The 21,689-nt window shown below is 30.6% G+C and overlaps 5 protein-coding genes across 10 annotated transcripts; 3 read left to right on the top strand and 2 right to left on the bottom strand.

Annotated features, from left to right (window-relative positions):
- Positions 1-2,234: 2,234 nt before the first annotated feature.
- On the bottom strand, positions 2,235-3,519 carry LOC113393075 (protein N-lysine methyltransferase METTL21D-like). 2 transcript variants are annotated; one of them, XM_026629773.2, is made up of 3 exons: positions 2,943-3,519; positions 2,790-2,868; positions 2,235-2,467 (listed from the first exon to the last, which is right to left on the bottom strand). In XM_026629773.2, exons 1-3 carry the CDS (start codon positions 3,197-3,199, stop codon positions 2,237-2,239), a joined length of 567 nt encoding a protein of 188 aa, XP_026485558.1. In that variant the 5' UTR covers positions 3,200-3,519; the 3' UTR covers positions 2,235-2,236. The 2 variants fall into 2 exon arrangements, with proteins under 2 accessions (XP_026485558.1, XP_026485557.1); XM_026629772.2 differs by having other exon boundaries at positions 2,673-2,868; positions 2,943-3,510.
- An 840-nt stretch (positions 3,520-4,359) lies between these two features.
- LOC113393072 (ATPase H(+)-transporting accessory protein 2) lies at positions 4,360-7,105 on the top strand. 2 transcript variants are annotated; one of them, XM_064216444.1, is made up of 9 exons: positions 4,360-4,493; positions 4,572-4,702; positions 4,812-4,910; positions 5,040-5,183; positions 5,297-5,440; positions 5,795-5,924; positions 6,157-6,290; positions 6,374-6,409; positions 6,704-7,105. In XM_064216444.1, exons 1-9 carry the CDS (start codon positions 4,412-4,414, stop codon positions 6,869-6,871), a joined length of 1,068 nt encoding a protein of 355 aa, XP_064072514.1. In that variant the 5' UTR covers positions 4,360-4,411; the 3' UTR covers positions 6,872-7,105. The 2 variants fall into 2 exon arrangements, with proteins under 2 accessions (XP_064072514.1, XP_026485551.1); XM_026629766.2 differs by lacking the exon at positions 6,374-6,409.
- Positions 7,106-9,346: 2,241 nt separating this feature from the next.
- LOC113393070 (TAF5-like RNA polymerase II p300/CBP-associated factor-associated factor 65 kDa subunit 5L) lies at positions 9,347-13,380 on the top strand. Its single transcript, XM_026629764.2, has 12 exons — positions 9,347-9,559; positions 9,639-9,793; positions 9,920-10,294; positions 10,384-10,528; positions 10,608-10,683; positions 10,778-10,916; positions 11,557-11,739; positions 11,976-12,128; positions 12,210-12,357; positions 12,646-12,814; positions 12,933-13,164; positions 13,240-13,380. The coding sequence occupies exons 1-12, from the start codon at positions 9,491-9,493 to the stop codon at positions 13,349-13,351; spliced, it is 1,956 nt and encodes a 651-aa protein (XP_026485549.1). The 5' UTR covers positions 9,347-9,490; the 3' UTR covers positions 13,352-13,380.
- A 403-nt stretch (positions 13,381-13,783) lies between these two features.
- On the bottom strand, positions 13,784-15,286 carry LOC113393071 (DNA polymerase delta subunit 3-like). The gene has a single exon (XM_026629765.2). The coding sequence runs from the start codon at positions 15,208-15,210 to the stop codon at positions 13,894-13,896; it is 1,317 nt and encodes a 438-aa protein (XP_026485550.1). The 5' UTR covers positions 15,211-15,286; the 3' UTR covers positions 13,784-13,893.
- Positions 15,287-15,955: 669 nt separating this feature from the next.
- On the top strand, positions 15,956-20,632 carry LOC113393073 (LIM and senescent cell antigen-like-containing domain protein 2). Of its 4 annotated transcripts, XM_026629767.2 has the most exons (9): positions 15,956-16,155; positions 16,232-16,337; positions 16,981-17,094; positions 17,621-17,733; positions 17,888-18,080; positions 18,630-18,771; positions 19,352-19,468; positions 19,590-19,731; positions 20,024-20,628. In XM_026629767.2, the coding sequence occupies exons 2-9, from the start codon at positions 16,330-16,332 to the stop codon at positions 20,212-20,214; spliced, it is 1,020 nt and encodes a 339-aa protein (XP_026485552.1). In that variant the 5' UTR covers positions 15,956-16,155; positions 16,232-16,329; the 3' UTR covers positions 20,215-20,628. The 4 variants fall into 4 exon arrangements, with proteins under 4 accessions (XP_026485552.1, XP_026485555.1, XP_026485554.1 ...); XM_026629770.2 differs by lacking the exon at positions 16,232-16,337 and having other exon boundaries at positions 15,956-16,177; positions 20,024-20,632; XM_026629769.2 differs by lacking the exon at positions 16,232-16,337 and having other exon boundaries at positions 20,024-20,630.
- Positions 20,633-21,689: the final 1,057 nt, after the last annotated feature.

The raw sequence follows: 21,689 nt of genomic DNA, 5'->3' as shown, positions 1-21,689 counted from the left end.
AGTGGTGGCCAGAATGCTAGCAGCATTTCCCCGTTGAATCGCAATTCCGATCCTCTGGGCTAAAAACGAACCAGCCCTCGTGTCACCAGTGGAGGCAAACTTCTGAACTAGTTCAGCCTTATTTCCACTTTGAGGACGACCATGACAGTTTGACCATTGTCGTAACTGAACACAGTTAACAGCCATTAATTTATAATTTCATAGTACTAGTACTTACTAGTATACTTTCATAGCAGTATTTTATATTGGAACCGTCCACTAATACGGCTTATGTTTTAAATATTTTTAAGTAATAAACACTTCAAAAAATAGATTAAGCGAAGTCAGTTATGCTAGCCGACATCACAGCACAGCAACGAAGCACGTCGGGTGCAATCTCATAGAAAAAAATAATAAGTATCTATTGAGGCGTGAACTGTAGAAGAGGTCGAACTTTTTATTTTTGATTTTGATTTCAGCATGCCGAAGCCTGCTAGGGTTGCTAGTCATTACCGTCTTTAACATAAAGGCAAACGGGGCACGTGCCCATCCTGAGGGCGGCCAGAAGAACCAACAATTCCTCTCACACGTTGACTGCTATGTATGTTTTCAAAACTTCCATATTTGTAAGAAATAACTAACGTAATGATCAAAATTCTAGTGACTATAGTCGATATTAAAAGTTGAAAGCTATAGACGCGCCATAAGATTGTACCATTGATCAGATTCCTAAGAATGTACTAAAATTACTGCACCGTTTATTTGAAACTAAACTTAATGCCTGACTATAAGTTACTAAATTATTTCTACATGGTAGACGAATTTTTAAATTTAAAAATAAGTTGTTTCATTATTATTTTGTTAAATATTTTGCTAGATATTTTATTTTAGTAAATATCTAGCAAAGGGGCTCCAAATTCATGTGAGCCCGAAATTGAACTTACATTGAATTCAGTTTCTTACGTTATTAAACTTAAGAAAAATTAAAAGATATTGGTGATAGCCGATGAATAGGCTTCGGCTTCGGCCTTCGAACATCGGTTGGAAATGATATGTTATATCACAAGTGCCATTATGAGGTCTACTTGATTTGGCAAAATCGTGGGTTTTTCTCGAAAGTTTTACAGAACTATTCATTTGGCGCGAACCTCCACATTAAATTATTATTCACATTTGGCCTATATTAGAATATGACTGAGTGACGCTCGTGCTTACAAGGTGTGCGTAAGACGACTAAAAGTAAAGACTAACGAAGAATAAAATACAAATCAGATTGGATTTGTTAAACTATTTATTTTATTAAAATACCAATAATTTAACATGAAAGGGATTCGTAAGTGAAAGACCAATACTTACAAACTTAGTTTAAATGAAGCACTTTATATGGAAAATTTAAATTCCTATGGTACCAGTACCGTATTTACTATAAAGGCACACTGGGCTCTGAAAATGACTAACTCTTAATATTTTTATTAAAATTCTTTTTTTTTATATTCTCCCTAGCCCCTAGTGCACTTAGACCCCACAATGGGGTAAGACGACCCTGCAGGGTGTATGTACAATTGGATTGACTATTTTGTATAGTAGGTACAATAAATCGCGAAATATGTCATGCTGAATGAATTCTACAATAAAGTTATTGTAAAGATTTACAAAATGATTGTTACCATTAAATAAATATTAGGTCCAATATCGGATTTTAATTATTTCGTTATACAATTGATAACTACTTCATATAAACAAAATGGAATGTGCCTAATATGTATTTGTAAAATGTTATTCAAATAGCAATGTAAAGTAAAACATACCACCAATACCAAAAAATACAAAAGTTGTTTTATATTTATATTTTTTCTTGTTATGTATAACATTTGTTATTATGAATTAGTGTTGGTTAAATAATACAATATTTTTTAATTAGAAAAACTACATATATTATTGTTATACTTCTGACTACCTTTGATATAGCAGGGTCATCATTGTTTGGTGGATAAGTTTACAGTTTTTGAATATTGATGTGTAATTTACTTTATTATTGTCCTTGAGTATAGTTGTTTGATGCTATGTTACTAAGCAACATTTATAAATATATGTTTTATAATTATGAGAATAATCAAATAACATTTACATTAATAAAGAGTATTTTAAGTATTTTTTAATTTAGGATATTATAATCATATCTTTTTACTAATATTTTCTTTTGTACATCTTTTGTGCTCATTCAGATAGGTTACCATAAATCATAACTGTATAAGTATCATTTTTTTATAATTTTTAATAATAGTATATCTGAACTTCTGTAATTAACATGTTGCTGTTCTTCTGGTATTTTTTCAATATAGAAAAATTCAGTAAGCTTCTCATAAAACACATCCCATAGCTTCTTTTGAATATCTGAATCTCTTAATTCCTGAGTTAAATATATAGTTGGTTTCTTATTTATTGTGTTATTTAGGCATTGTAGGGTTTCTATAAGAGGGTCGATTGCCTGAAAATTGTTCAAATATAGTGTATCTGTGCTAAATGTGTCAATCATACATGTTAATTCTACAAGCCAATAGCAAATACAAATTAGTAATAGTTAATAAAAATGTTATACTCATAGCTCATATTAAAACATATAATAAGAAAATATATGTAACACTACTTTACAAGCAATTGACTATGTATGTATTGTACAATGTTATTATTACATCTTCATAATAAACACAATCAGCTAAAACAATCATATCAAATTCTTGTTTATGAATTTCAGAATTTTTGTCACCCCACACTAAAGACTCAGCTATTGCATATCCTCCCATACTAACAATTTTCTGTTTATTTTCCGATATATTCAAACGAAGTAAAGGTAGAGCTTCAGGTAAGTCTGTAAGTGTAACTTGAGCCCTAAAAATATAATATTCTGAGACTGAAACATAAACAAATTTCCATTATATAAGAAATTAATAAATATTGCTGACCCTAATGTTGCTGCTGTAAGCCCAACAACTCCCAATCCAGATCCCAATTCTAATACCTTTATACCACTCAAAAAGTCAGCTTTATGTTGACACATTGTTTCAAGGTATTTTGCAAGAACAAGGGAAGCATCCCATACAACACAATTAACATCACCTTCCAACTTTTGAAAGATTTTTAGTGTCTTTAAACATACTTCTATGTCAATTTCTCTTGGAAATAAATCATTTAGTTGGAAACAAGAGGTTCTATGAGACATTTTACTGTTTTTTCTATTTTATGAATATAACGAAATATATTTTAAAATACTTTTACAACAAACTAATGAAGTGGACAAAATAATGATTTGAAAATATATTTAAGCAAACTAAGATTAATAACTTTGGTGTATTAGTTTAGTCGGTTGTTATAAGATAATTATATATTAAAGAAAACGAATGATTCAATTAAAATTATTATAATCTTGATTTGGTGAGTAAAAATTTAAGTAAAAACACTTAATACTTCTAAAATAATACATTTCATAAAAATGAAAATCTGTTTGATCTGAGACATAAATCCATAATCTACGACTCTACAGAAACACATATGTCAAACAAATATCACAGAGTTCGCAAATCTTGTAAATTGTGATTTGTAATAGACACAAATCTCAGTAAACTTGCAAACGTTACTGTAACTTGTAATAAGCTTGTAATTCCAAGTAATAAATTTGAAAATAATAGGAGAAAGTATGAATAATTATTTTACCTTTTCAATATAGATAAATATAAAACCATCAATGAAAGATTCTTATGTCTTGCCAACTCTAGCACAAACGTTTTTCTAGCTAGTAGTGCTTTTCGAAGTCTCAACCACCGGCCATGGCTGAGCTGGCCTGGCAAGGTCCAGTATTTTATATAGTTGGCCACTTGGAAGTTTGAGTCTCCAACATCAGATCATCGTCAGCTTTTGAAACTTTTATTTTTTGGCGTTATCGTGAGATGTAATGGCAGATATACCGACAGGTACAGGTATTCTCAAAATTGTCCTCCAATGCCAACAACGATGTCAGTATAACAGAAAACTTTCAGGGGGAGGGATCCGTAGGAATGCTCCGTTCCACAACGGAGGCCTCAAAACTGACCCCTGTGGGACTCCACAGTACACGCTCCATCTATAAGACCTATCACACAAGTAGCCTTCTACGACCACCTACAGACATTTGGATCTTTTACGATAGTGTAAAAGCACCACTGTGATATATAAAAAAATATTTATATAAAAGTAGCTATAGTGATAATTTTGATTGTCAGAAAATGTATAATTAATTAAATTTTAATATAATATAATAATAATTCCGACATTTGAATTTTAAATAAAATATTTAAAATACGCATTACTATTTAGAAAATATAAACCTCATTAATGTCTATGATAATATAGACGTAAGTTATCAATATCGATTTTTTAGTGGCAAGACTTTAATCATATGACAGTCAGCCATAAGTTTTCGAACAAAATGGGTGTAACAATGGCTCTTTTTTGGATTACCCTTGTAATATCTATTATTGGTAAGTAATTTTAATATCATAATCATTAATATTATTTGGAAATTGAAACCGTATAATCAAACTTTGCTTTCAAAATAGGATCTAATGCTGGGGGCGAATTTAGTGTTCTACATAGTCCGCAGTCCTTGAAGTTTACAGGCTCAAGTAAAACCTTTGAAAGCCTACTGAAAGAAGTATTCTCTGCTTCTCTTGGGTTGTCCGTAGAAGAGGTAAAATAAATATATGTAAAATTTGTTAACGAATGGATAAGTTGTTAAATATTTCTTGAAATTATTTTCTATTTAACTGATTATTTTATACCTTATTTGCTCTTAACAGAATTCCGAATGGAATGGTCTTTCAATTGTTGACCCTTTCAACACACCTGAAGCAGTTGTTGAAGTTTATATAGATGGTGTGTCCTCTTTGGGAGAAAATGTAAGATTTTTTAAATAAGTTATTGCCTTCTTTTTTTTAAAGAAAAGAAAGGAAGGTTAAATTTTCTATTTAATACAATTTTATCATAATAAATCTTCTTTATATTATTATATCTTTTTCTACTTATAGGCTGGCTTGAAAGGTAAAAATTTTCCTCTGATTGTTGATGAATATGAACCTGACACTTATGATGCTATTGAGCACAGGATTAACCAGAGATTTACAAATGGTGGCAACAAACTTGTTAAAATCAAATTATCTGAGCCAGATGATGTAAGTAAAGCTTTATGTAATAATATAGTTATAATGTAAAAAAAAAGTTAAAAATCTTACAATTAGTATCTCAATGTTAAACTGATAACATGTTTTCTATTTATGCATTACAGTTATTATCAGCCTCCAAAATTTTTGGAGAAATTGTGCCTCAGAAGGTCTCAAAACAATCATTGCAGCATTTGAAATATGATAGAAATGAGGAAGATTATCAATTTCTTTATGAACTCGAAGTGCTGAAAGCTTTAACAGCTAAGGTATCTATTAACTAGAAGTTATTTATTTTTTATTTATTTATTAAATACTACAGTTTTATTTTTGTCTAATTTCTATCTGTTTTGCTTCTTAGGTCTACAGATTGAAGTTATAAAAGCATTTAACTTTTCTAAAAATATATGAATTATTTAATAAAAATAATAATATTTATTATGTTGCCGAGATTAAAGCATTATGCATTCAGTCTTACCAATTTTAAATTATCTTAGCATGTATTGTCATTGTAAAGTTTAGTCTGACATGTTAAAAGTAATAAATATAACTACATTAAGTATTTACTTTTAGAATGACTATATTTCAAAAAATGTCTCATATTATTTCTTATTTATCTTTAGATCAGGTCTGGAGCAGTTTCAGCAGATAACATTCTTGATTTCTACAACATCAGGTTCCGTTCTTTGCACCCACTTTCTGATTTACATGGCCCTAATTCTCTGCAAACTAAAGAAGCTAAAAAATTATTAGGTGAGTCTTATGACATAAAGAGATAATATTTAAATGTGATAAGTTCCCCTAAAGTGTCCAAATTGTTATTGATAATTATAAATTTTTCTCTTTTTGTAATTTGTCCTATAACTAAATTAGTTAGTAAGTTATAACAGCTAGACTTTACTATGTCATATATTTACTTTTTTGAATGCAAGGAAAACTACCTTATGTAATTAAGCTATAATAGTGTCATTTTTTGTATACACAGGGAATGCATTGCAAGAACTGAGTGATGCATTTGTGAAGGCTTATGAAGGATCAGTTTTGGTAACAGCTGTCACCACTGATGTGGCACACACACGATCTATTAGGGCTGCACCTGAATTCAGATTGGAGATACAGGTAAAAATCTTTAAGAACAGTATTGAGAACCTGAGGGAAACAATATTTTTATTGAAAATAAAATAAAATAATTTATGTTATAGAATGAAAAGAAAATTCTCAGGAATGACGATAAAACAGTTAGTTAAATAATTTCTTGCTTAATAGCATATCATTTTTTTGGTTGTTGTAAAGTATACTGTAGTTAGATAAAAGTCATATGTCTAGAAATGCTTAAAGTTAAGTTTAAATGAAAATGTGTATACATATATAATTAACTTGGCACTTAGCACAATCAAGATCTTTGTAATTACTTTAAAAAATATAGAATAGACATATTATTAGCATTTATTTAGAGTAATTAGAATAATTTATATTAAAAACATATGTCATGTTTTTAATATAAAAAAATACTAAAAAATTTAAATTTTCAGGATAACTACACAGCAGACTATGCTGCTATTTTTAACATTATGTTGTGGTTTGGAGTGGTATTCACATTTACGCTGGTTGCTATCGTCTATGCTATTATGGACATGGACCCTGGCAGAGATTCCATCATTTACCGTATGACAAGCACTAGAATGAAGAAAGACAACTAAATTATAAATCTTTCTTTAGTGAAGCCCTGTGTTTTCTTCACTTTGTAGTACCAATATTAAACATTCGAATATGTAAGGAGGCAAATAATACATATTCCTTGAACCTACACCTATTATTGATTAAACGAGGTAACCTTAGGTGATCTTGTTAACTTATTGTATTAATAAGTATAATATTATAGTCTTATGTGAGTTGTAATTTTATGATCTTGAAATAAAGGTTCGTTAAATAAATGTTTTATTGATATAAAAATATTTCGAAATATTGAACACGAAAGGAAAATGATTGTTAAAACAAAAAATTTAATGTAATCAAGTATAAACCTGCAGTCGAAAAACACATTGTGAATGCACCTATTTATAGTCCAAGACAAACATAAAACAATTAACAAAAAATAAATATTAAAAAAAAGCAAACAATAAAAATATTCGAATTTTTATTTAAATAGGCTTAGACTTGTAACAATAAGTGTTGAGTTAATTTTCAGCACAACAAAGTTGTATAAACAAAAGTAAAAATCGAATAAAAATTGTATACATCGCATTTTTCTATTAAGGAAAAATGATATATATAATAAAATAAAAGAGATTAATTATATAAATATTTAATTTTACATACAATTTTTAATAAAATAAAAACTCACACTTGCATGCTCGTGATTTACTACTATTACTATTTCCTACGCAGCGAATTTTCAGCGAGATAATCGTGAACTAATATGAGATGAATGACTGTTCCATTCGCATCGAACGAAAGAAACAACATAATATAAAACGTAACGTTTATTATAAAATTTGCGTTGCTTCATGAGACGTTAGCTACGAATGCAAATGTGTATTTATGTAACTATAGTTAACACAAACCTAAATCAAAACATTCATAGCTTAATTATGCACTTTAACACAATTCTAATTCCACATAAAATTAAATAAGATCTTCATCTTGGTTCTGTGCTAGCTCGTATGTATAAATACCATCCACTCGTTACTTATTATACCGCCATACAGTTATATTTTTTTAGTATTGTGTTGTGATTTGAAGTTTTGGTGATGTAGTGTAAATACATACATCTTAGTTCCCAAGCGTTGAAGGCGAAATAAGGGATGGTTTATATTTCTTACAGAGGCTATCTATATAGACTTCTTACTATCAGATCGACACTTACAATTATTTATACTACGCTAACTCGAATTTTAGAGTAAATCGTTTTTTATGCCAAGTTGCTCATAAAATATGTTATTTTATATGTTTTAAAAAAAATCGTGAAGAAATATACAAAATTAACGAAGTTACAAATTTTATACAACGCTAACTAAAGGCAATTTTTGAAATCAATCGATTTAAATTACGCTAAGTATTATTAGCTGAGGAGGGCCATAACTTACACCGCAGCCTGCTTGCTTTCCGGAAGCCCGCCATGGGACCTCGAGGACAAGGTCAACTCGAATGTCTACTGGCGAGTTAAGGAAACAAGAGCCCAGGATACTTCCTGAACCGAGAAAATAACTCGTGGCAGCGATTCGTGTTATACTAAAAGAGTGGGTCGAACGACAACACGGACCGAACACATACCATCTTACACAGCTCTTGATCGGCCACGGTTGCTTTGCCAAGTTCCTGTGTGAGGTAGTAGGTAGAGAACCCTCGGTAGTTTGCCACCATTGTGGCGGTGGAGCCGTGGATACGGCCGAACACACGCGTCCGTGCTCAGCTTGGGCAGAGCCCCGTGCAGCACTGTCCACGGCTATAGGAGGGAAACTTTCGCTTCCGGTCATAATCAAGAAATGACCTGTGCGGCATAAGTCAATTTAGCGACATCGTCATGTCTCAAAAAGAGGATGCAGTGCGGTTGAGGGAAGATGATATAAACTCGCTCCCAATGTGTCGAAGGATACCTGGACGGCGGCGACATGCCTTCGCAGGCCGAAACTGCCGAGTTGATGAGGACTGAAAGTGGTTGGCAGCGGAGCCACCCTTCTTATCTGCCGCGGGGCGTTGGCCTTTGACGTCCAGCCAGTGGCGGACTTGGGGAAGACCGTCACGGTACGGGACGGAGGCAGTGAATAGCGCGCCCTGCCATTCTGGCACGCCGTCGAGGTGGGTGCGTAACGGCAACTACTACTGGCGTGGTCGCGGGTTTAAGCGATAGCGTTCCAAAAATAAGGACGAACTGATGTTTATTTATTATATAATTTTAGTAACTTTAAAAAACTGTATATAAGACAGAGAAAGAGAAAGACAATGATAGGTCGCGTGGAGGGAAAATAACGCTTTTTCCGTTATTTCGTTTTCACTACTTACTATAAGCCGAGTAAATCTTTAGACTTTTCTAATAAATAAATAACAATTTTTAATTTAAATCAATCTAATTTTTCGTTGTTCGGCTTTTAGTTGTTTTTAAAATTAAATTATTTAAATACTTTTGTTAATTTATTGATAATTTGATAGTTGACACTTACTCTTCACAGTTGACATTGACAATTCTAAGTATTAATAAATTGTCATAGTAAACATTTTCACAGTCGTTAATTATCCCAATATTATGAATACATTCGTCGATAAGATAAAGAAATAAACGAAATTTTTGTACTTTACAATATTTTTATTTATTTAAATCAATGAAAAGGACTCGAAACGATGCAGTTAAAGCTGCTGTTACTTCCTACTTAGAACGACGGAATTACCCTGTAAATAAAACATTATTAACATACATCTATTCAATATAGTAATTGTGATTTTGACCGCCTAAATTTGTATTTCTTTTAGGAAATTGATTTTTTTAATAACACCAATTCTTCAAGTCGTAGTGCCGAGGAAATGGCTGTGGCGACTATTGTACAAAGTGAAGCAAGCCGGGCAAACTCTATTTTGTTTTCATGTATAAACAACGACCCTGGACATTACGATGTTCAATACACAAGGTAATATAATTCTCGATACTCATTATGATTACGATTATTATATCATTACGATATAATATAAAATTTTAATAGAATTTTATCTAACATTGTGCCTATTATAGTTAATTATAATTCTTTCCTTTACAGGCTTGTTCATTTCATCAAAGGTATTAAAACAGAAAATGTGAAAAATGAACTGCTTGGTCTGTTGACCCCATTATTATGCCATTTATATCTAGAAATGTTACGGGGTGGACATGGAGGAGCTGCACAAATGTTTCTTAAAAGGCATTCTGCTTCATTACCACAAAAAGATTTATCTTATCATCAGCCTATTGATGGAAATCTGCCCTCAGCACTTTATCGTCCTAATAGCCTAGAGCAATTATTTAATTCATTACAAAATGGTACTATAGACAATGAAACTCCAGAAAAAGATTATATGAACCAACTACTGGATGATATAGGTACTGTGTATACTCTACAGGAAGTGGAATCTCGTCCATCTATTGCAGCTTTTAGGTATTTTAATTATTTATATTGAGAAGAAAACTGAAAAAAATCTTTGTAATCTAAATAAAAATACTTTCATTTCAATTTGTTTACAACAGGTCCTGTAAGTACGACATTTATTTATCACAGGATGCCCTGAACATGTTGAAAGCATATTTGGCCAAGCATGGGCATGTTTTATTGATACAAGTTCTGCAGACTTGGTTTCATATAGACATAAATAATGACAATAGAAAAAATGCTGTAAGTTATTAATGCTTACTTGACAATAATAAAATGTTGTCACTAACTTTTATTTTGTAACAGGGTAATTTATTTTCAGGATGACGATGAAGATCAAACTGATGATGAGAGAAATGCAATTTCTGTAAATTGTGATAAAGGCAATGATAGTAATGGTAACCTCATTTATCTTTTAAATATTTAATTATACATTTATTATTAACATAAGAGACATTATTAAAATCACTTCAATTTGTTTAATTTCCCCAGATATATTTTCAAAATGTAATGGCCATGCAGAATATCAATCTGTGGATAAGGAACTAAGAGAACTACAGGATGCAATCAAAGGTGTTAGAGAAACTATGGCACCGCTCAAGTTGTATAAAATAGCAGCTCCAGATACACAGTAAGGAATATTATATAGATAGTTAATATGCTTAATTCATTTATAACAAACATTGTCTCTCAATTTTTTCAATTATGTATTGATGGATCTATAGACAGTGTAATAACATAAGTTGTACAAAATAATAAGGTGAAAATTATAATAGAGGATAGCCTATTATGCTATTTAATTGTAACTTAATTTACTTTCCCTAAATCATTTTTAAATGTGTTTGTTTATTTTAATATAAATTTAAAATTGAAATACTTTTCAATTCCTTTTACGAAATTATTATTTAAGAAGACTATCAATGTGTTTATGAATGTTCATTAGTTAAAATGATCTCATTAATCTTAAAAAAAAATTGTAGATAAAATTTCTGTTTTCTGTTTAAATTTTTATATAAGACTGTTTTTCATATAATTTAAAAAAAGAGGAACAGATGTTAAATCCTGTCTATAGCATTATGGAGACACAGTGTATATATTAATTCTATAAAATAGATTAAATTAACTTTTGGAAATGTATAGCAAACAATTTTTCTTCTTAAGTGTAAAAATATAACAACAAAACATGAAAAAATTATAAACAATGAAATTAATTAAATAAAGACCAACAAATCTTTGGCCTGTTGTGTATTAATATATATTTTTTTATTCAGTCTAGTGTGTGCAAAAACTGATCAATACTGTAATGTGCTATGTGGAGGATTTGATAATTCAGAATTAAGATTGTGGGATCTTGGTCAAAACAATGTTAAGAGAAAGATCAACAGAAATATATCTGAAATTGAACTAGCTTGCTGCATTCCACCCGAACCAGAAACACCTTTGGACACTACATTGTATGTATAATTATTATATCACTGCTAATTTAAGAAAATTTTAAAATTTACATATGTTTCTGTTCTTACATAGCAGTATATATACTATTCTATGTACATTATGTTTAATACTAATAAAATTCACGCTATTTTAAAATAATCTAATTATACTATTATAATATTAATTTTATTAATCATGTTTTTTTAAGCAATGTTTTCTTTTTTTTGGTATTGTTTTAATGTAAATTTAATTTCAGTCAAATAGGAACAGGATTACCACTAAGAGGACATTCTGGTCCAGTACAAGCTGTTAGCATACTTTCTAGAGAAGAATTAGTACTTTCAGCCTCCCATGATCATACAATGAGGGCATGGAGATTATCAGATTATTCATGTGCTTCTATATATAGGTAGAATAGTATTTAATTGTTAATTATGTCTTTTATCTGTACTTTGACTGAAATAATCTATAATATCTTGTAATATTTTAGAGGTCACAATTATCCGATCTGGTGCATGGATGTATCGAAAAATGGATTGTTTATAGTAACCGGATCTCATGACAGAACAGCGAAATTATGGTCTTTGGATAGGACATTTCCTGTACGAGTATTTGTGGGACACATGTCTGATGTGACGGTAAATTTATAATTATCATATATAAAGTTTAGACTTTTTCAACAATGGGAAGTATATTATATCAGCTGGTTAATTGCATTAGTTGTAAGGAGCTTTGTGCTTTGTTGTGAAATACAGTTTCAGATATGCCATCTGATTGAATTGTGGACAAATCAAAATGGCAAATAATTTTCCCCTTAATTTTTTTAGAAATATATATTTATAGTAATAAAAATTAGCCTTATCCATTTTGGCTGACACATATAGCATGTTTTCGCGTATGAATTGGAGCTTCCGTATGTTTTGCAGTGCGTCAAGTTCCACCCGAACGAGGCATACATGGCGACGGGCGGCGCCGACCGCAGCGTGCGGCTGTGGAGCGTGTGCGACGCCCGTCTTGTGCGCGTGCTATGCGGACATCGAGCCGTCGTTCGCGCTCTCGCTTTCTCGCCCGCCGGCACACATCTCGCCAGTGCCGGTAACGTTTGCAATTCGATTTCACACATTGAATAAATTCTGCCTAAACACTACATATTTTAATAATTATTATAACCCATATTTTATAAAGATTTTAAAAAATTCCAACTATTTTTCAGGCGATGATAAAAAGATAAAAATATGGGATTTAGCTGCATGTACATGTGTACATGAATACAGGGGGCACCATGGTAAAGTAACTGCACTAGATTGGTCTGCCGTCGGAAAACCTAGCTTATCCAACAGAATTTCTACAGACCCCAATGATTCAAATGCTGATAATTCTATATTATGTTCTGCTGGCATGGATGGAGTAGTAAAAGTTGTGTGGGACACAAACATTAAAAATAAGTAAGCCATGCATATATATTTTTTTAATTTTATCAATTGAATTTCCAATATAATTATGTATTATTATTATTACAGGCAAGTATCAAGCCAAGATATTTCTACTTCTACATATAATACTAAGTGCTCATATTTAGTTGATGTGCAAGTACACCCAGACTGGATGGTAGCAATAGGAACTAAAAGATGATATGCTGAAAAATAAATGATCTTTTATCACATTTTAATGTTTTTTACTTTATATGTATGAGCATAGACAATATAAGTGTAAACATGATTGAAAATAAGTCAGTATTTGAAAACATGTTATGTTGTAAGAATAAAAAATTACTAATAGTTCGTAAAAACCGCCGGCGAAAGCTGGTTCTACAGAGTGGTTGTGCGAGGCATAATATATACTTCATTTAAGTCTCAGAGAAGAATGTATTATTCTGCCATATCAAACAGTCGGAAGATTTGCAACTTAATAAACTTTGTTTTTTTTTTTTGGTTAATATATCACTATTTCTATATATTCGATTTCATATTTTTTGGAAACCTATCAATCAAATCAAATCATGATCTCATTGATTGATTTGATTTGATTATATATATACATATAGGTAATTAATAAAATATAAATAAGATTAATTTTTTAATATTAGGAAGAGAAAATAACAAAATACTCTTAATTTGACATTAGTATACCATAACAAGTTCATGATTAAATATTGAACAAAATATATATAACTTCTACTTTTTCTTAAAAAATTGAGCAAGTGTAGCTTGTTTGCCTTTTTGTTGTGGGGATATTTTCTTCTTAGTCATTATTACATCATTTTTCTTATCTTTTGGTGATATTTCTTTCTTCTCTACTTTAATTTCTTTAACATTCTGTTTGACATTTTTATCATCCTCATTTTCAGAATAACTTTCATAAATCTCTTCTTTGACAGTATGTATGTACCCCTCTTCGTCCATATATGTCTTATCTACAACTTTTCTTCTTTTCTTAGGATTAACAATGCCTGATGTTATTTTTATACTGTTAGCAGATGGGGTTGGAGGAATCTCATCATCAGATTCACTTTTGATTTCTTCTTTGACTGCAAAGGGGTCAGCCTCCTCATCACTATCACTACCTGAAACATACAACACTCTTTTTCTTTTCCTACCATTGGCTGTAGGTTTCTTGGTTTGAGTAAGAACTTTATTTTTCTTTTTAGAGATGGATTCCTCTTTATCAGATATTTTAGTCTTGAGTATTTGATTTTCAACAACCATTTCCATTTTTTCATCTTTAAGTTGAATGTTTTCTTTTACTATTGTCTTTAATTTTTGTTCAGGTTCTTTTGTAAGTTTTTTATTAACAGTGTTATTAGATTTACTGAAAAATCCAGCTATTCCTTTTTGAGTTTTGTGGTTATTATTTTGTTTGTTGTTAAGGTCTTTGGTTGGAGAAACCACTTCAGTTTTAATTTTGGATTTCATATTTTCAGTGACAATTGCATCTGTCTTGTTTTCTACTTGATTATTTTTAAACAAACTTTTAGATTCTGTTTTAATTTTCTTTTGAGGAATCGAATCCGACCCACCATTTGATACTGTTTGACGGTTGTTACCCTTTAAGCATCCGATTTCATCTATTGTCATTTTATTGCACTCGCTGTTCTTAATTAAACCAGCGCATAGGTTAAAGTCATCAAATTTACTTACTAATAAATAAGCAACATGATCAGTGCCTGGAGAACCTTTGTTAACACTGTATACATGTTCATAAAATACAGTCTTCAGTGAAGACTTTAGGTTTTTTAAATCATCCTCAGTACATATAGTTGTTCGCGCTTTGCAATCGTCTGTTAGTCCTGATATAATATAATTCACGTTAAGCTTGATATTTGGACATTGTTCAGGAATTTTTCTTACCAAAAGGTGTAACAATTGTTTACTTTTATTTATATGAATACACAGATCTCTACTCAGTGAAATGTATGTGACGATCTTTTCTTCGTCTAATATCATATTTTTTACCGTATTTAAATTAGTTTCTAAAGATTCGTCAGAATCCATCTTTAAAAAAATGGTACTAGAAACTTTGATCCCTTAAATTCTTATTTTGACGGCTTTTAATACTTTTGAGTTTTTGCTTTAGGCGCACTTTTTCAAGTTATAACATGACAACTGACAGATGTCAAAGTCAGGACACAAGAAAGCAATCAAACGAACCACAGATTAAGAAAAGAGAAAAATATTTAAGCGTCCAAATTAATCTAGTATACTCATACAGTAACTTTTACATTCCTCCGATGTAGGGTGAGTGGGGATAAGTCGCATATCGCATAACATAGGCATAACACAATAATAATCAATACGTTGTTTATTCATGGGACGGCTGTCTGTCCGCTACTGCTTCTGTTTGGCATCGTTACATGCTTCTGGATTTAAATGAAAACGGTAATTAAACTATTTTCCCCAGACAATATAAAAGCAAGATGACGAAGCCGATGCAACCAAATTAGTGATGACCATTCCACGCATGATATGTTTAAAAAAAAATTATGTGTCTATATTTAATAAAAGAGCAATGAATAAATATATGTCATAAAGTGTGTCTCTTATTTTACAAAAAAATATCATTACGAAATAATATTGTTTTGAGAAATATTTAAAAGGTCGATTTCCTGACCAATCTTAAATAATAAAAGTTACCATATTTTTACTGTACTTTTATTTCGTAGTCTGACGTAATTTTCTAGGATTAACCGAATTTTTGAACACGCAATACCGTAACACAGGCAGTTAAAGCACTGGCAGCATTGTTTACGATTGTCACGCACACACGAATCCTAAGACATATTTTTTATGTACAACACTGTCACCTGACGAATAATATTTATATCTTGTTTTTATCGAATTGTATATGTATAATTATACAGAATCATATTACTATTTACTTTAAATGTGTAAGATTGATATTAATATAATCAGCCTGAAGTACTAAACACAACGTTACAAGTGAGTGAAACCTTCTCATAAGGCGAGTCTATTTTTGTTGCCATTACATCATTTATACCTATATAAGTGATCTCAGTTGTTTTATTTGCAGTATACCTAGTTTCAATTGATCTATTTTTTATCGACTGAACAGAAAGAAGCATTATTAATATTTTTTCTAATTAGAAGGGAAAAATGCCCGGGTAAGAACTAAGAATTAAAACGGGAGTGGTCCTATTAATTGGACTTTTGCTTCCTACACACGCTTACCTCATTTGGAAAGATAACATTGCCTCATTACTTAAAACTGGTATTAACTATGATTCATTGATGTCAATCGTTATAGCTAAATTATAATATAGTAACCTTTCAACCTACTTTCATAATCCTACTTTGTATGTATTATAAACACAACCTAGTAGATGTAAACTATTTCATTTATATAAACAAACAAAACTTCAAGGATTTCATTATTAATCAAACTTTTTTTTTGTAAATGACATATAATATACACTGCAAATACTAATCTTTATGAAAATTAATGGCACAATTCTGTCATTCTTCATCACTGTTGTATGTAAATATAAACATTTCAGTAATATAATATTTTGGTAAATGTAAATCAGATGCAATTGATAAAGTCTGCTTGTCAACTGTAAAAAAAATTGTAGTTTAGCTTACAAATTAACAAATCTGAGCAATCCATTGAGTTATATTGATGTTTCCTAAAAACATTTTTCCTCATTTAATTTAATAATAATCTTTATCCTGTGTCACTGCAATTTATAGTAGTGAATAACAGGGTTACCATTTTGTTGTAAGTTATGAATTATTTTTATATTTCAGAATTGCGAATATGTCTTTAGATAATATGTTTTGCACCCGCTGTGGGGATGGTTTTGAACCAAATGAGAAAATTGTCAACTCTAATGGTGAACTTTGGCATACTGGTTGTTTTGTGTAAGCTATTTTATATTGTTAAGTAATTAAATATCTTCTGATATGTTATGAGTCATGCACTCATGAAGTAAAATATTAGAGCAACTATTTTTATTATTATACTATTATTAGTTTTTTAGTTCACAGAATTGTTTGCTTACTGCTGTAGTAGTAGTCAGTGATTATGTTTCACCATTGCTTATCACATATCTTACTCAGTGTTGTTTATTTATAATAAACAAAAAATATATAATATGTAAACTTGTGTATTATATATTTGTTATAATTTAAAAGTAAAAATTCACAGTTACTGTCTCCTCTTAATAAGACTTGGTTTATTCTGGTAAGCTGTTTCAGTGTAAGTTAGTATCAAGACTAAATTAAATAAATGAAAACTCTTGTTTAACCAACTTTCAAACTGAGATCTTAAGTTAGGATTTATATTTTCTATCCGGACTAGGATTTAATAAAATCATATGCAAATGGAGAGATTAAAAGAATTATTGGAAATAATATTCCTTTCAGTGATTATTATTATCAATTGCAGATGTGCACAATGTTTCCGTGTATTTCCGGAAGGTGTTTTCTATGAATTCGAAGGACGAAAATATTGCGAACGAGATTTTCAAGTGCTATTTGCACCTTGTTGTGGAAAATGCCGTAAGTTTTTACAATCTTTATATGTATCTATATTATCAACTTAGTTATTGGCCTTAGTAAACTTGTATATCTTGTGGCTTTTAGTTTTAAATATTTGATTCAATAATTACATTTAAATTTTTTCAAAAAGTCTAATTAGACATTTTTCTTAAAGGTGAATTTGTGATTGGTCGTGTGATTAAGGCAATGAACTCAAACTGGCACCCTGCTTGTTTCCGATGTGAGGAATGCAATATTGAACTGGCAGATGCTGGATTCATAAAGCATGCCGGCCGTGCTCTCTGCCATGCTTGTAATGCTCGCATCAAGGCAGATGGCCTGCAAAATTATATATGCCATAAGTGCCAGTAAGTTAAAATTATTACACTCTAAGTTTGCCATACGGAAGTTACTCACTAATGGTGAATTAAATAAATTATCAATTATTGGTATTATCTACAATTTATTTAATTGTTTATTTCTTATTTATTTTGTAATGTAATTGTGTTTGTTTGCATTAAAGAGGTTATTTAATTATATAAATTGCTTAAGTGAAACATAATTTTCTGGCTTACAAATGATTTCAGATAAACTGTTAAAAGAAAAAAAAAAAAACTATATACATATATAAAATATTTATAAATGTTGTAGGCGGCTGATTTCTGATCGCTTGTTGCAATTACAAAGTGGCGTCTATTGACTACCTTGACTTTACATTAGCTTAATTTTTGGAGAACAAACTTCAGTTCGACCAACATAGTTTACTTGTACTATATTTTACTTTATATTGATAGATATTGTTGAATCATTATTTAATTATCATTAATATCGTTTACAAACTGTACAAATTGAAATAAATACTTTAAAATAATTAAATGAGCTAAGTATATACTTGATCTGGTATGTAATATTTTTAGCGGTGTAATTGATGGGGAGCCTCTGCGTTACCGTGGTGAGGTGTACCACGGATACCATTTCTCTTGCGCTACATGCGGCGTGGAACTCGATCACACCGCCCGTGAAGTCAAGAACAGACCGGGATATGCTGCTAATGATGTCGTGAGTTGTTATATTGATAGATGTAGACAAAAAAGATTCAGGCTTAATTTGAATATTATGAATATTTCCTATATACTTGTAGTATATAACTGTATCTTCTTCTGAATGACTTCACTTATTGATATCATAATATTCATACAATATATTGCTGTGTGGGAATTATAATATTTCATTCATAACTGTCTTAGATTGCTATAAGCTAAACGAAATGGCTTTTCTTGTGTATATTTTGGTTTATTGTCATAAAAGATAATCTTAAAATCCCCTATAAGTGGGAGTGTGGTTAATTTTGTAATACAGAACTTACTGTAGATAATAGGTACTCATTATTGGTTTGAAATAGTGTAATGTGTAATTTCCATTTAACAACAAATCACTGGGCACTGAGTATAAATATTAATTAAAATAATTATAATTTTAATATCAAATGAATTCTGGATTACGTTAAACTCTAGAGCTATAGAAATGAGTGACTGGTGTAACTGTATTATGGATATATAAATATATCTTTGACTTTTGAACAAAGTATTACTTCGGTAAAATTAGGAAGGAAATTTTATCGTTATTATCTTATTTTCAGAATAATCTCTTTTGCCTTCGTTGCCATGATAAAATGGGTATCCCCATTTGTGGAGCTTGTCGCCGTCCTATAGAAGAAAGAATTGTTACTGCTTTGGGCAAACATTGGCATGTTGAGGTAAACATGTTACCAATTCATATATTGATCCTAAAATGTGTTTAATGCTAACGGCCTTACTTAACTTAGTTATCATTGTGTTCTGTATAGTTGTATTTACATTAATATTAAATATTTTTAGCATTTCGTGTGCGCTAAATGTGAAAAGCCATTCCATGGTCATCGTCACTATGAGAAGAAAGGTTTGGCATATTGTGAACAACATTATCATCAGTTGTTTGGCAACCTTTGTTATGTCTGCAACCAAGTTATTGCTGGTGATGGTATGTATATACAGTTCGTTTATTATAATAATGATGAGTTTTCTATTTAGATATTGGAATTATTCATTATAAATCTCTTATATAAATGTATGAAACAGAAGCCAAAGGATTAAAATGTAGAAAACTAATTGCTTGTCTGATATAGTTAGTGAGTAAAGTTAAGTGCTCTTAATTGAAAATACCCAACAACTTTCTAACGTTTTTGGCAGCTGCTGTTAAACATTTTTGAGATAGTATATAAAATTGTTTTTATGTATTTTATTGATTCTCTAATGTAAAATTGGTCTCGCAGTATTCACGGCGTTGAACAAGGCCTGGTGCGTGCACCACTTTGCGTGCGCCGTGTGCGACACTGCGCTGAGCACGCGCAGCAAGTTCTACGAGTACGACGAGCGCCCAGCCTGCCGCCGCTGCTACGAGCGCCTGCCGGCCGAGCTGCGCCGCCGTCTGCGCCGCGCGCACCACTACACGCTGCGGCGGTGAGCGCATCTACCGCCGCCGTCACCACCAGCGCCACCACCGCCACGAAACCTTTATTATATCTAAGTCTAAGTCTGACTAACGCAATGCAAATTTGGAACAAATATTGTATTCCAGATACCTAATAATAACAACGCCACTACACTGCCTTTACTTGTAATAATAAATACAACATTGCAATATAAATAGTGATCCCATTAACTACACCCAGTAAGTAATTAAGTCATATTTTATGAAATATTTTCAAAACATTTATTTTTTATTATCGTGTAACAATGGGTTGACATTATTAAAATTATATAAGAATAATATATCTGATAGAAATATTATATACTAAATAATTATTATAAATATATTTACTTTGATCTAAGCATTATTATATAATAAAAAACTTATATAGCATTTAATTTGACCTATTAATAAAATAGTGTATACCTTATTGAATAATACTTTATTTTGGTTTGAATTTAATTTCCGTTGCATGCCCACGGCAATAGCAACGGAATCGGAACAGCGCAAAGTAAAATAGATAATATAAATCGCGGAAAATATATATAATTACTACGGAACCTTATTTAATACAAAAATTAAAACTTGTAACCACTAATCGTTATCATCTATTCATAAATATAGTGTATAAAAATATAAGTATACTACTACTTTAATTTAACGTGCCTTATACTAGTGATCTGATTGTTTTTATTAAAATGTATCTTTGCCAACTGTCAAGTGTATTTAAGTGCCTCTTTAGTGTAAAATGAGTTTTATTAATAAGAGATAAGTTTATAATTATTTTAACAATTTTTATAACACGTCAATATAATCAGTGGTGCTTTAATAAAAAATTAAAAAACTAACTGGCGAAGTTTTTTATTCCAATGAATTTCCAAATTAACATTTCTGCCATTTCAAAAATTAAAATCAGCTTTGTGAATTTTTTTTTTACTCTTACCATAAGAAAAAGAATGACCACAAATATTAAAAAAAATAACGATCAATTTCAAAACAATTTTATGAAATAATGCTGTAATGGGTCACGAAGAAATTTCTTTGTATAAATCCACTGGCTAATGTCATAAAAACATGAATATGAAATAGAATTTTAAATGAATGAAACCTTAAAATATTTAGTATTTTAATAAGTCAAGTGCGAGTTGTAATCGGCTACCGAGGGTTCCTTACAATATTTTCTAGGTATACTATAAAAAATTTTGAAGGTACGTTTGACTATCTGTAACGCAGGATCTATTCTATTCATTTTTTATTTTTGTAGTATATAATTAATGCTCTTCCATTTTGTGTTAAAGGTGTTTGTGATATTTTATTGTTTTCTGATGATACCTAATTACTTTTTGAAGTGGACAGGAAACACTTAATTATGTAAACAATGCATTTTACAAAAAGTTTGTTGACCAAAAACAGTTTAGTTCTAAATGCTGAAAACACAAATGTTTAACCTAATGTAAGACAGCAAAATT

The sequence above is a fragment of the Vanessa tameamea genome, chromosome 12 (genome assembly GCF_037043105.1).
Source record: "Vanessa tameamea isolate UH-Manoa-2023 chromosome 12, ilVanTame1 primary haplotype, whole genome shotgun sequence".
Lineage (NCBI taxonomy): Eukaryota > Metazoa > Arthropoda > Insecta > Lepidoptera > Nymphalidae > Vanessa > Vanessa tameamea.
Note: the sequence above shows the minus strand (reverse complement) of the source record. Positions and strands in the feature narration are given on the sequence as shown.

Excerpts from the sequence above, each read along its gene's own strand:
- LOC113393075 (XM_026629772.2), bottom strand. The coding sequence starts at position 3,199 with ATGTCTCATAGAACCTCTTGTTTCCAACTAAATGATTTATTTCCAAGA. Across the intron at positions 2,869-2,942 it reads CTTACAGCAGCAACATTAGG|GGCTCAAGTTACACTTACAG; the intron begins GTCAGCAATATT and ends TTATATTTTTAG. Across the intron at positions 2,468-2,672 it reads ATTGTGTTTATTATGAAGAT|GCAATCGACCCTCTTATAGA; the intron begins GTAATAATAACA and ends AACAATTTTCAG.
- LOC113393072 (XM_064216444.1), top strand. The coding sequence starts at position 4,412 with ATGACAGTCAGCCATAAGTTTTCGAACAAAATGGGTGTAACAATGGCT. Across the intron at positions 4,494-4,571 it reads CCTTGTAATATCTATTATTG|GATCTAATGCTGGGGGCGAA; the intron begins GTAAGTAATTTT and ends CTTTCAAAATAG. Across the intron at positions 4,911-5,039 it reads TGTCCTCTTTGGGAGAAAAT|GCTGGCTTGAAAGGTAAAAA; the intron begins GTAAGATTTTTT and ends TTCTACTTATAG.
- LOC113393070 (XM_026629764.2), top strand. The coding sequence starts at position 9,491 with ATGAAAAGGACTCGAAACGATGCAGTTAAAGCTGCTGTTACTTCCTAC. Across the intron at positions 10,529-10,607 it reads ATGACAATAGAAAAAATGCT|GATGACGATGAAGATCAAAC; the intron begins GTAAGTTATTAA and ends ATTTATTTTCAG. Across the intron at positions 10,917-11,556 it reads ATAGCAGCTCCAGATACACA|TCTAGTGTGTGCAAAAACTG; the intron begins GTAAGGAATATT and ends TTTTTTATTCAG.
- LOC113393071 (XM_026629765.2), bottom strand. The coding sequence starts at position 15,210 with ATGGATTCTGACGAATCTTTAGAAACTAATTTAAATACGGTAAAAAAT.
- LOC113393073 (XM_026629767.2), top strand. Across the intron at positions 17,095-17,620 it reads TGGCATACTGGTTGTTTTGT|ATGTGCACAATGTTTCCGTG; the intron begins GTAAGCTATTTT and ends TATCAATTGCAG. Across the intron at positions 19,732-20,023 it reads CCAAGTTATTGCTGGTGATG|TATTCACGGCGTTGAACAAG; the intron begins GTATGTATATAC and ends TTGGTCTCGCAG.